At 38.0% G+C, this 13,627-nt stretch overlaps 1 protein-coding gene across 1 annotated transcript; it reads left to right on the forward strand.

Moving 5' to 3' along the window:
• Positions 1-2,515: 2,515 nt before the first annotated feature.
• On the forward strand, positions 2,516-12,848 carry copb1 (COPI coat complex subunit beta 1). The gene is given in 23 exon segments (XM_029428110.1): positions 2,516-2,680; positions 5,076-5,228; positions 5,621-5,850; positions 6,151-6,320; positions 6,424-6,538; positions 6,645-6,737; positions 6,850-6,987; positions 7,122-7,241; positions 7,641-7,748; positions 7,855-8,001; positions 8,155-8,300; positions 8,834-8,930; positions 9,040-9,200; positions 9,325-9,445; positions 9,544-9,696; positions 9,698-9,772; positions 10,227-10,406; positions 10,887-11,031; positions 11,166-11,285; positions 11,382-11,527; positions 11,852-11,941; positions 12,171-12,326; positions 12,552-12,848. Coding segments are annotated over 22 exon segments (2,862 nt in total). The 5' UTR covers positions 2,516-2,680; positions 5,076-5,137; the 3' UTR covers positions 12,612-12,848.
• Positions 12,849-13,627: the final 779 nt, after the last annotated feature.

Consider the following 13,627-nt stretch of genomic DNA (forward strand, 5'->3'; position numbering starts at 1 on the left):
TGTGCATGTTAAAATATAGGGCAAAAATAAAACATCAATAGACTCAAACAAGTCGCAACAGCAGAAGACAAACTGTGTGGGGATGTCTTGACAGACTAATCTTAGAGCTGCAATTGACAGCTCATAGACCTTTTTCACAGCAGCTACGTTGACATGTCACAACAGATTGACATTCATTCGTTTTGCCAATTCCAGATCCCTTGCATTGTACATGCTGACTTACTGGAGCCCTAAAATAGAACTGAGCCATCTTTAATGTAATTAGTAACACCTGTGTCTCTGCAAGTCAAAATGTCGTCTGTGAAAAAGGTCAAAATAGCACTAGTTAAGGTAAACATTTGAATGCATACAGCAACACATAATGTACAGAAGAATAAAATAAATAAAATACAAGAAACAAGAAACAAGAAAAAAGAAAAGAGAAAGAATTTCACATAGACTGTAGATAAAGAGGTGTGACCTGATGTGTCTCTGAAAAGTAAACATTTGATTACGATATTATTTGAAGTGTTAATAATCCTGTTCAGTGTTTACAGTTGGTTCAGTTTTTGTCAGCAGGGTAAACATTTATTCTCTTTAACACTAAATAAACGTATATATCTTATACTTATATAAGTATAACTATGTGTGTATTTTGCCTCTCCTTTAGTTCTGTAACCAGTATAACTTTGGATACCTGAGATTGGCCTAAAGCCAATGCTTGTATTCTGCACACCACCGCCAACCTTTTAATATGCTATTATTCTATGCAATTGTCCATCAATGATTCTTTATTTAAAGGATCCCTATTAGTTGATGCCATGGCACCCAAGTAAACGTCCTAGGGTCCTTTTATATATGTATTCCTTTAATTAAGGTAATTTGAACAATCTGGTACAATATGATGTTTCTGGCCTAAGAGAAGCCATGCACACAGAACAGGATATTTTAACTAAGTTAAATAAGAATCCCATAAACTATAGTTTTTATAGTAAGCTTACAGAGAAGATAGAGGCACGTGTGTAGCCATTCTTCTTTGGCTGAAATAGGTTATGTAATGTAAACAAGTACTTTGCTCTTGACTTGAACCATAAACCCTCCTTATCATGAAAACTTCGATTTGAATATGTATACTTATGTAAACACTTCCATGGAAGTGGTTGTTAATCAGTGTAAGAATGATAGTAGTCTATTGTGGTGTTTGCAGCCATACAATACTGTACAATTTATAGTGTTGGTCTGATAAACTCACATAAATAAATAAAAATTCTGGTGACACTAAAAGCATTTAACCGACTAATGAATATTGTTTGTGTACAGACAGCCTGATGTGAATTATGCCTCTGTGCCATAGAACTCCATGGCCTTAAAACAAAACGATTACACAAATATTACAAAACAAATCCTTTCATTATAATGAACATGGCCAATGTAGTTTGCTATTGCGCAGACAATACTTATTAATGCATTTTCAGGGGATTTGTTGGTAGCAATAATAAAATGATAACATAACTAGATTTAATAATTTATTAACTTTTTATATAAAAAACTAAAAACATTGTTTTGTTAGGTTTGCCATAAAAACTCACCTTCTGTTTTGAAAGTGAATTATTCCACTTTCCACAATTATGCTGTTTGATTAGTGGCCTTTGGCTATGGGTTGTTGCATTGCTGATAAGTAAAGAGATAGTGACTGAATGAAAGATTTTAAGACGTTCACTTTACGGTGCAGTTCCTTCATGCTTCTGCGCATCCACTGTATCACTAAGGCTAAGCTTCCACTGGAGGGTGCTGCATACCATTAAAATATGTTGTACTATTTTGTTAAATATGCTAATGAACCAATACACTTTGAAGTGTACGTTTTTAGTCACTGTGGAAAACTTAAAACTGATATTGTATTTACTTGCTGTACAGAGATTTGGAACATATATTTTGTCTCTTTCTTAAAATGTTTACAATAACTACATAACTGCTGCAATTATCACTATGCATAGTTATATGAAATGGCAGTGACATCATAAATGCTGTTTAGTGCACAACTCATTGTAGATTTACTTAATAATAATAATAATAATAATAATAATAATAATAATAATAATAATAATAATAATAATAATAATAAATAATGTATCACTCTGTTCATTTTGCACTAAAGGTCTTATTAAGTGAGAAAATACTCTGTAACATACTTTTAATTTGAATTGAAATTGCATTTGTCATTTGTCAAGTATTTAATTCACACATAAGTATACAAAAATAAGCTTTACCATTAGGTTATTTCAGATTTACTATTTATTTATTGAAATATCAGGAAGCATAATATATATTCAAGATCAGTAGTATACATAGGCATATTGCCTTCACACTACTGTAACCATGATGATATTGTGATATTGTGATATATATTGTTTTCGAGATCTGAATTTAAAGCGCCCAATATCACAATACTAGATGTAATAGTAATAGTTTCTCAAGTGTGTTTTTGAATCGAAAGCTATCCCTATTATTTCTCTCGAGTTTGACCCTTCCAGCGCACGGTAGCAGTGATGTGGCTCAGAAAGTAATCTTCCACGTCAGTAGGAAGTGGTGGAGAACTACAGACAGCTCGCCAAAGGGGGCTCCTGAGACATTTTACAGATGTAATTATCCAAAACTGCATATCGAAGGCCACTTCGGAGGATACAAGTCGTGCAATTAGGTAGGTAATGTGACTTAGTTTTGACCAACGTAATGTTTTCCTTCCTGACCCGTGGTAACTGCTAAAGGCAGCTAGCTAACCTTGCTGTCCTCCATTTCATTGCTAGCCTGGGCAGAAGCTAAACTGGCCTCTGCTAACGTTCGCTACTTACCAATTGATCATATATCTTAACTTAATCTAACCAATTCAATAGTCAACTAACTAATTGATGTTAGCATTTTATTCAGGTTTGGCTATACAGCTGTTGCTATTACAGGTACCGCCATTAACGCTATAACAGTAGCTGTAGTGTTGTACGAGGGTGTTAACGCTGCGTGTCACTTTCTTGAGTTGAGCTTGATTAACCTACGTTATTGTAACAGTGTAACTTAAACTGCTTTTGCTGTCACAATGACAGACCTTGCCTGTGTTTATGACAGTCTAGTTTTTACAGACACGCATCAGAAAATGGTAACGTTAATAACTAAGATATCCGAAACTTGTAAACATGACCTCGTTAATATATATATATATATGTATATATATGTGTGTGTGTGTGTGTGTGTGTGTGTGTGTGTGTATGTATGTATATGGGTATATGTATATATATATATACATACATATACACACACATACATACATATACACACGCATACATACATACATATATACATATACATATAATAATACATGCATTCAATATATGTATTGCAGTCATTCAGCTCCTCATTTTGTTATAACTAGAGCTGTTGCCAATGTATTGTCTTCTCAGTCAAGAAACGATAGCTGCCATGTAATTTATTTCTACTCATAATTTCATATGTAGGTATTTTCTATATTTCCGAATACACACACAAAGTTGTCTATATTGTGTGGGTTCAGTGTACCTGCGACAAACAGGCAACATCCTAATCGGCATGTTTTAAAAAAATATATATTTCAGCTGTGGTGGTGACCAAATTAGGTCACCACCCACTACATGCCCAGTTGCCAGAATACATTTTGAGAAGCCATCCATATTGACATCTTTAATACAGACAGTTTAAGTTCATCTAATAACCTGGTTGACCAGGCCTTTATTATTAGGATGTTTTATCTGATGCAACACATATGCGGCAGACATAATCCAATTATGTAATGCAACATCTGGTTTTTGTGAGCACAAGAAATATAAAATTAAAAACAGGTTTTTAAATGGTTTACCCAGTGGTATTAAACATTGTGTTCTGCATATGCAATGCATAAGCCTAAGAAAGCTTTCAAGTTTTAAGGGATAATTTCCCCAAATGTTACATTACAGGTCATTTAGCAGATGCTCTTATCCAGAGCGACCTGCAGTGAACTAACTACAGGGACAGTCTCCCTGGAGCAACTCAGGGTTAAGTGCCTTGCTCAGGGGCACAATGGTGGCAGCCCTGGTATTGAACTCACAACCATCCGGTGTTGTTCAACTCAAAACAATAGTCAGGTGCCCATACATACTTTGAAACAGGGTTTGCTTGATGTAATCATTCCTCCTGGTCATACTGGCCATTAAAAGGGCCTCTTCCTTGTGCACTTCCAATGTGATGGGGGACAAAGTTCAAAAATACATTTCAAAATGTATATGATGTTGATATGAGGTTTCAGCAGTCTGCGTTAGGCAAACCTAGTGAGTATCTTCCAGAGTTACAGACTTTTCAGTACAAAATTCCCTATTTATGTTATGTTTCCTTCACCACAGATCGACATGAAACCTTTTATAAACTTGTATTTTCTCAACTGTTAACATTCACACCTGTACATAACTAGTTACTCTGTATAGCACTGTCTTATTTTTCTTTAAATGTACTATACTATACATATATTATGTTGTGAGCATTAGCTGGAAGTTGTCACATTGTAGCATTATGGTTTCTTAACAAACTCATTATTTTTAGTGTTTGGTGATGTGGATTCCAGGAACTATGTGTTTTAGGCAGGACTTATTAACAAAATACATTCACAACTACTCAGTTTCCAATTGATATGTTATGCATTAACGACCTCTGTTCTTTGAGGTGACAGTGCTAAATAAACAATGAGCCAATGTGCTATAAAATTGCAGTTAAATACCAGTACATAATAAGTGGTTATCTCCTAGTATAACTAAGCCCTGTGAATGGTACCTGGATGACTGTTCTGTCAGTCAGAAGAAGAGTTGTCTGGTCCAATTGTTTTATAAAATACGACCCCACAGTGCTTTATTGTTATTTATGCACCTGATGCTGTACACTAGATTTATCTTGTTTGTGTTTACTGTTTATGCAGATTTTGTTCAGTCTATGTTGACATCTTCATGGTTATATCCCACATTTGCTGCACTCACATTTATGCGTCTGTGTAAACGCTTTCTCCACCTTTTTTACTAAATCCACTGTTCTACTGTTTTTCGTAGGTATTATCCAGTGAGCGAAATTCATTGGGATTCTTCTAAACGGATACAAGCCCAGCAGCAAAATGACGGCTGCAGAGAACGTTTGTTACACTCTGATCAATGTGTCATCGGACTCAGAGCCCCCTTCTGAAGTCAGCCTTAAAACTGATCTAGGTAACTATTCTTAATGTTCATTTGCAAAAAAAAAATCTTACTAAACTTTGCAGAGGGGAAGAGCAAAACTTCTCTTCTCTGAAAGGATGTCCTGGTAACTCTGGATAATCCACACACCTCTCTTTCTTCAGTAGAAAAATTGTTCCGGTGAAAACGGTTGACAGTGATGTCTGTGGGTTATCCAGAATATCTTTAACCAATGTTGGTTTTTACTAAACAAACAACTAAAAAGATTAATTGCTCATCAAAATACAAATCACTTAATAACCTTATTGAATAAACGATTGCTTCAGAAAAGTTTTAGGTGAAGATCTATAAAAATCATAATGCGTGCTTGAGGCCATGCTGATCAAATTCATAGTGTTAGTAATATAATAATAATTGTTCTACAGAAAAGGGGGAAATCAAGGCGAAGACTGAAGCCCTGAAGAAGGTCATCATCATGATCCTGAATGGTGAGAAGTTGCCAGGTCTGCTGATGACCATAATCCGCTTCGTGCTGCCACTTCAAGACCACACCATCAAAAAGCTGCTGCTGGTTTTCTGGGAGATTGTTCCCAAAACGACCCTAGACGGAAAGCTGCTTCAGGAGATGATCCTGGTGTGTGACGCCTACAGAAAGGTAAGATTCATCCACTCAATCTGTAAATCTGGTTTTTTTTTTTAAATCCGGTGTTCTCGTCATCGTTATACACTTTGTGTAACAGCAGGGACTTATTTTTGTTTGGTATTGAATTGGGCAAATGAGATGGTAAAATACAAAACTCTTAATGAATAGCAGCACACCAGTTTGGCAGGGTTGTGTGTCTTTTCTATTTGTGCTTACTTTATCTACAATGTTATAATAGTATGAAATTGTAACTTTGCTAGAATATGTTGGTTTCATTTTGGATATTTGAAAACAATCTCTTTTCAATTTCAGGACCTGCAGCATCCCAATGAGTTCATCCGTGGCTCCACTCTGCGTTTCCTGTGCAAGCTGAAGGAGTCCGAGTTGCTTGAGCCTCTCATGCCAGCGATCCGGGCCTGCCTGGAGCACCGCCACAGTTACGTGCGCCGCAATGCTGTCCTGGCCATTTACACCATCTATAGGTACAAACTGTTTTTTTTTTTGCCTTTCCACATGCACATATGTTGTACTCCATTCCTCAGTGAACAACAAGCAGTTGATGATTTCATGTTTTTGTTTTTTAAGGAACTTTGAACATCTCATCCCAGATGCTCCAGAGTTGATCCATGATTTCCTTGTCAATGAAAAAGATGCCAGCTGTAAGAGAAATGCTTTCATGATGCTGATTCATGCCGATCAGGTCCGTAGCATATTGAAGCATATGTTGTTTCTATTGTTGTGTGCCACTAGACCTACAGTATCTGTCCCAAAGGCCGAACTTACACCATGTCTTTCACATCTTACAGGATCGAGCTTTGGATTACCTCAGCACGTGTATTGACCAAGTTCACACTTTTGGCGACATTCTCCAGCTGGTCATTGTGGAGCTGATCTACAAAGTGAGTCAAGGCCTTTTATTAGTCTAATTTGAAATATGTAGCACAACAGCATACTGCCAGAAGAGCTTCTTTAATGTCTGAACTCTTGCTTTTTTTGCTCTCCAACTTTTAGGTTTGCCACGCTAACCCCTCTGAGCGTGCCCGGTTTATCCGTTGCATCTACAACCTTCTGCAGTCCTCCAGTCCAGCTGTTAAGTATGAGGCTGCTGGCACTCTTGTAACCCTCTCCAGTGCACCCACAGCCGTTAAGGTACATCACCAAGGTTTTGTCTGGGATCTTGTGTATGTCATATACTGTCTATATGGGACCGATATTGCCCAATAGCAGTAACGTCTTTGGTCTTGTACAGTCTCTTATGCATTTTGTGCTTTGTTGGAATTCAGGCTGCTGCCCAGTGCTACATTGATTTGATTATCAAGGAGAGCGACAACAATGTGAAGCTGATTGTTCTTGATCGTCTGGTTGAACTGAAGGAGCATCCCACTCACGAGCGAGTACTACAGGTACGTTGAATTCTTGCTGTGGTTCGTTTTTTCTGTAATTAACAAATATAAAGTAGTGCTTGAAAATACTTCTATCTCCAGAAAGTTCTTATAAAAAAACATTAACCAAAATTAAACCCCTTCTGAAAATTAAAAAACTCTTAGTCATTAAACTTTTTTTATACTTATGATGTTAGACTTTTGTTTTATGATTATTATGTAATATGACACAACAGTGTATAACAAACAACAAATGTATAAGAAAATATACAGAATTAGTTTTTTATCTTAGTCTATTTTATATAGTTAAAAGCAGCAGAAAAAGTCAGGAAGATATCAAGAAGTGGCAGATTGCTGCACCTACAGTGCAACGTCTCTGCTAAAACCTAATTGTGTTGTCACCAATGCCTTTTCATTCAGGACCTGGTGATGGACATCCTGCGTGTTCTCAGCACTCCTGACCTGGAAGTCAGAAAGAAGACCTTGCAGCTGGCACTGGACCTTGTTTCATCTCGCAATGTAGAAGAGGTCAGCGGCGTTCACAGTATAGGCATGTTATTGCTGCTGTTTCCGTGTCCAAGCATGGACACAGACACAAATTGAATATATGTAGTGACATCCATTTGTTTTCCAGCTGGTGATTGTTTTGAAGAAAGAAGTGATCAAAACAAACAATGTAACGGAACATGAAGACACTGATAAATACAGGCAGCTGTTGGTGCGCACTCTCCACTCTTGCAGTGTGCGCTTTCCTGACATGGCGGCCAATGTTATTCCTGTGGTGAGTTTCCTATTAGTTCAGCACATCGAAGTGAGATGCTCTGGACATTTGTTATATCATTGTTTGTTTGTTTTTTAGATTGACCCAATGCTGGTTTACATGTATGATAAGAGTGTATAGTGAGGCTTTTCTTTGTGTTGATATCATGTACAGTTGATGGAGTTCCTTAGTGACACTAATGAGGCAGCTGCTGCTGATGTACTGGAGTTTGTGCGGGAGGCCATTCAGAGGTTTGAAAGCTTGAGACCCCTCATCATTGAGAAGATGCTGGAAGTCTTTCACGCCATCAAAACTGTCAAGTAAGGCTTTCTAAGCACATTGAGGGGATTATTGTGCATTATCTTGGTTTTTATCTCTTCCCCTTTATAATTATAGAAAATCAATTAGCCTATTCCATTTAGATAAATAAGCAAGTTGATCAACGATTTAGTATATTATTATATATTCAATCTTTGCTAATAAGGCGTCATTACTCGTACTAAAACTATACTACAAATCATCTCACAAGGGGCAACATCACGCATTGCAGTTGTTCACCAATTGTGTCTACGCTCTTAAATGATGTGGTTAATGAAGAAAAAGAAACGAGATAGATAATTTAAATGATACAAAACAGGATAACTCTTTAGCTGCTCGTTAATTTACATGATGAATGAAGATGACCTGATTTGGGTCAATCTGGTCTGATGGTCATCTCAAGTTGTTCGGTCACATTTGTCAACTGTTTCATAGACTTGGCTGAGTTTTGTCATCAGGGCTGGGTAGTATATCGATACAGGAGTATGAAGCACTGTGAATACTCATCACCTGTGTCACCATTGTCATATTTTAGGATCTACAGGGGAGCGTTGTGGATCTTGGGAGAATACTGCAGCACCAAGGACGACATCCAAAATGTGATGACAGAAATACGCAGGTCCTTGGGAGAGGTATGTTTATCAGTTTGTGTCAGAATTTAATGTAACACAAGCTTACCTGACAGTCCCAAATTAAATAATATTCTCACAAATATCTAACATCCGTCTCTTGCTCGGACAGATCCCGATTGTAGAACATGAGATCAAGAGAGAGACGGGAGAGGTGAAAGCGGACGATGAAGTGAGTGCGGCTCCAGCCCAGAAGCTGGTGACAGAGATGGGTACCTATGTGACACAGAGTGCCCTCAGCTCCTCCAGGCCATCGAAAAAAGAAGAGGATAGGTAAAAACAAATTGCTCATTGTGGGGGTGATATCATTATTTGCCTGTAATGTTCCACTGATTGTCTGGAGTTTGGACACCGTACCACCCAGCTCACTTGATAAACATTGCTTTTGTTGTTCCAGACCTCCACTTCGAGGCTTCTTGATGGATGGAGACTTCTATGTGGCAGCTTCCCTGGCCACCACACTGACCAAAGTGGCCTTGCGCTATGTTGCTATTGTTCAAGACAAAAAGAAACAAAATGTAAGTTGTCCTCTCTTCACTTCACTGACCGCTTTTGTTAAAACCATTTAACCGACTGCCTGTTCCTCTAATCCCTAATATCTTGCTGTCCCTCTCAGTCCTTCGTTGCAGAGTCCATGCTGATCATGGTCACTGTGCTGCACCTCGGCAAGTCCTCTCTGCCCAAGAAGCCAATTACAGACGATGATGTGGACCGCATCTCGCTGTGCCTCAAGGTCCTGTCAGAGTGCTCGCCACTTATGAATGACATTTTTCAACAAGGAGTGCCGCAGATCCTTGTCGCATATGCTGACTGTCAGACTGGAGGAAGAGAAGCTGTCACAAAAGGTAATGCCAGTTGGCTCCGAGTGCTGAACTCAATATTAAACCTCCTGACCGCTGAAGCAGCACCTCCAGCAGAGGAAATGAACACATCTTTTGTGTCGATTGCATATTTCTGAACCCGGTCCTCGTTTAGTGATATTGCAAATGCGCTTCGATGTTTGTAGATATACATGGAGTAATAACTGTTTCTAAGATGAATATGTTTTTTAAAATATATAATTTAGGGCCTTACTATGCAATATTAATATATGTGGGCCATTGTTTCTCTTCACAGGAACATATTAACTGCAATTTGTGCTCACAAAATATAACTTGATTTAATTTAATTTATTTCTGTTACCCACTTGTTTTTACATCTTACTGTTTTCGGCATCTAAGGTGTGTTGATTCTGTTGTGCGCTAACGATAGGCCGCATTATCCTCGCAAAAATAACCATATGTCTTATTCTGACCGCAGAAAGAGTCGGAGAAACGTAACGTAACAGTGCAGGCAGACGACCCAATCTCCTTCATGCAGCTGACAGCCAAAAACGAGATGACTTCTAAGGAGGACCAGTTCCAGCTCAGTCTGCTGGCTGCTATGGGCAACACTCAGAGGAAAGAGGCAACTGATCCCCTTGCTTCAAAACTCAACAAGGTGCACCCACAAGTCCGGCAGAACTGGAAATGACTTTGAGAATAACTCAACTGTGGTAGACTAATGATGGGCTTTAAAATCTAATCTCTGCTTGGAGATTAGATTTAGTTTTGTTTAGAAAACTTGTCGATTTCATTGTTGCATTATGATGCATAAATATTTAAAACCTTTAGTGTGGAATTTGTCTCGGAGGGAGATACTGTTTTTGATTGCACAGTAGGAAGAGTGTTTGTTTTTAATAGTTTTCTATTTAGGTGTAGTGTGTAATTTAACTTGGCTATGGGTTTAATTGTTTTTCACTCAAGGACACACGGCTACAAGTCATTTCTTTTCTTTCTCGTCATGCTGCACTGCTGCTGAAGTCCTTGCTGTGCACATGCACTGCTGTAAAAACCCTTTTATAAAGTGAATGGCAAATATTACTGTGAGGAAATATTTGTATTAAGTTGTGTTATAATTGGTCATTTTTGTACATTCTAGGTGACACAGCTGACAGGCTTCTCAGACCCAGTGTATGCTGAAGCCTATGTTCATGTCAACCAGTATGACATCGTGCTGGACGTGCTGGTGGTCAACCAAACCAGTGATACTCTCCAAAGTTGCACTCTTGAGCTGGCCACTTTAGGTTAGTCTGGTTTATTTTCCACCTCACTGGACAAATGTAGGTCGTCTTCTCTGTTAATGCTTATCCAAGCCCATCACATGTTGTTGCTACATTGCACTTTGTATGCATTTTCACTAAATGTATCCATCCCACAGGTGATCTCAAGTTGGTTGAGAAGCCTTCACCTCTAACTCTGGCGCCTCACGATTTTGCTAACATCAAGGCCAATGTCAAGGTGGCTTCTACTGAGAATGGCATTATATTTGGCAACATTGGTAAGATAATCATTTAGTTTACCGTCATAATTCAAGCTCTCTGTAACCAGAGAATGTTTTCTTATTTGTGGGGATTACTCGGTTTGTTCTTTCTAGTCTATGATGTGTCGGGAGCTGCTAGCGACAGAAACTGCGTCGTCCTCAGTGACATCCACATTGACATCATGGACTACATCCAGCCAGCTTCCTGCACCGATGCAGAATTCAGACAGATGTGGGCAGAGTTTGAGTGGGAAAACAAGGTAAGCTTTGCATTTCTATTATGTGGCCAGTTACCAGAAACAATCAGGCTTTACACAAATGACATCATGAGTCAGGCATGTTTATAAGGTTTGTTGTTCTGTAGTGGGGTTTTTTTTTACATTCAACAAATCAAAACCAATATTTAAGAAATGTTAACAAGCGCCAGGAGTACAAGCGTCTGAACAATGAGAAGGATACTTTAAGGATGTTCACCAGGATGTTCTATAAAACACCACCATAAACAGGAGTTTATGAAACAGTAGGAGTGTTAAGTCATTCATTTGCATTGGAGACGATCCCTAAGCAATATTTCTTTGTCGCAGGTGACGGTGAACACGAACATCACTGATCTGAACGAGTACCTTCAGCATATCCTCAAGTCCACCAACATGAAGTGTCTGACTCCTGAGAAGGTTGGTATGAGACGTCACATACAGCAGATCAAAGAAAGTTTTAAAGCCGCCCAGACTCCTAAATAAAATGAATGAAGTAGGCAATTTTAACTTTTGGTGCCGGTGCATGTTCAGAAGATTCACTAGTTTTAGATTATAGCTGTTGGTAATGTATCACCAATCACACTTAGATTAAGTTTGTCAATCCTGTGGGTATTCTCATCTCTTTTCTTTTTGTCTCACAAATCAGGCACTGTCTGGCTTCTGCGGCTTCATGGCTGCCAACCTTTATGCTCGTTCTATCTTTGGGGAAGATGCCCTGGCTAATGTCAGCATCGAGAAGCCCATCCACCTGGGGCCTGACGCACCTGTCAACGGACACATACGCATTAGAGCCAAAAGTCAGGTGGGTCACAGCTGCTGCACAATGAACCCTTATGCATCTGAGAAGTAAAGGCTTGGTTGAATTTAATTTGCTTTCAACTTGAGCAATGCAGCAAATGAATCCTTTGGAAGGATAACATTTAATTGAATACGTTATTGAAAGAATTGGACTGAAAGGAAATGTATGAAATGTTCGTGCGTGCGTGTACAATCTGTTACAATAAGATCTCCCTCCTTCACTTCACAGGGGATGGCCTTGAGTCTCGGTGACAAGATCAACCTCTCCCAAAAAAAGTCAAATGTCTGAGACAACTCTGGTCCAGCTGATCCCTCTGACTTTGTAAAAGTCGCCTGCTGTTCTCTTTTATCATCCATCTTACAGTCTTTTCATCACAGCTAATTAAGAACTCTATACGGTCAGTTGCTTCCTGCTGTTTCTTTTCTTTTTCTTTTTTACATCACCTCTGTCTGAAAATTACATTTCAGTAATGTTCCTTCCCTATCTTTAATTTTCAATAAACTATGTATTAAAATAATGAGATAGTTTTGCTCCATGCTTTATTCATTGATTCAAATCTTGTGGGTACTTTCCACATAATGCTTTTATTTCATTCATTATAAAAATGATTTGTTTTTATTTGTTTACATTAATGTAATTGTCAACTTACTTTTTAATCAAATGTTGTTTTTAAACTATATAGTGAAGTTTTATATGAAAATATAGAAAAGCTTTGGACAAAGGATAAATATTTATTTTTAATTTCCCGTACTTTGTACCCAAGTTCCAGTTAAGGTTTTAAATGATTCATGTGTAGCGTGACATGATTTTGATTTAACTTCCTCTCAATAAACATTTTAAGACTTCTAAAAAAGACAATTTGACACTTTTAATAAGGGAGATGGATATGAAATAAATGAGAGGGTGTTTCTGCCCACTTTCCATATATAGAAATAACTGACGGGTGAAGTTTCAAATAAATAATCTGTGATTCTCTGAACAGCCACTGTTCAAGTGCTTATTCCTGGAAAGTTGTACATAAATAATTAATTCCTCAGATGCCTGGTGTGATCTCTTGCAGTGTGAAACTTATAGGAAATTACTTCTGTCAGTACACCCAAATTGACAATGACATAACTCTTAAATTCATACGGCAGGGACATGATTATTTTAATTTAGGATAATATATTGCAGTGATTTCAGTTAATCTTAAAGCCATCTGCAAGTTTTACCGTCAGTGTTATAATGAGATGGAAATGGATTAGTGTTGGCAGAGAGTTACATATTCCACTTGCCCTCCTATTTATAATGTATGAGTAAAGGGA

Source organism: Cottoperca gobio, chromosome 3, assembly GCF_900634415.1.
Source record: "Cottoperca gobio chromosome 3, fCotGob3.1, whole genome shotgun sequence".
Classification (NCBI taxonomy): Eukaryota; Metazoa; Chordata; class Actinopteri; order Perciformes; family Bovichtidae; genus Cottoperca; species Cottoperca gobio.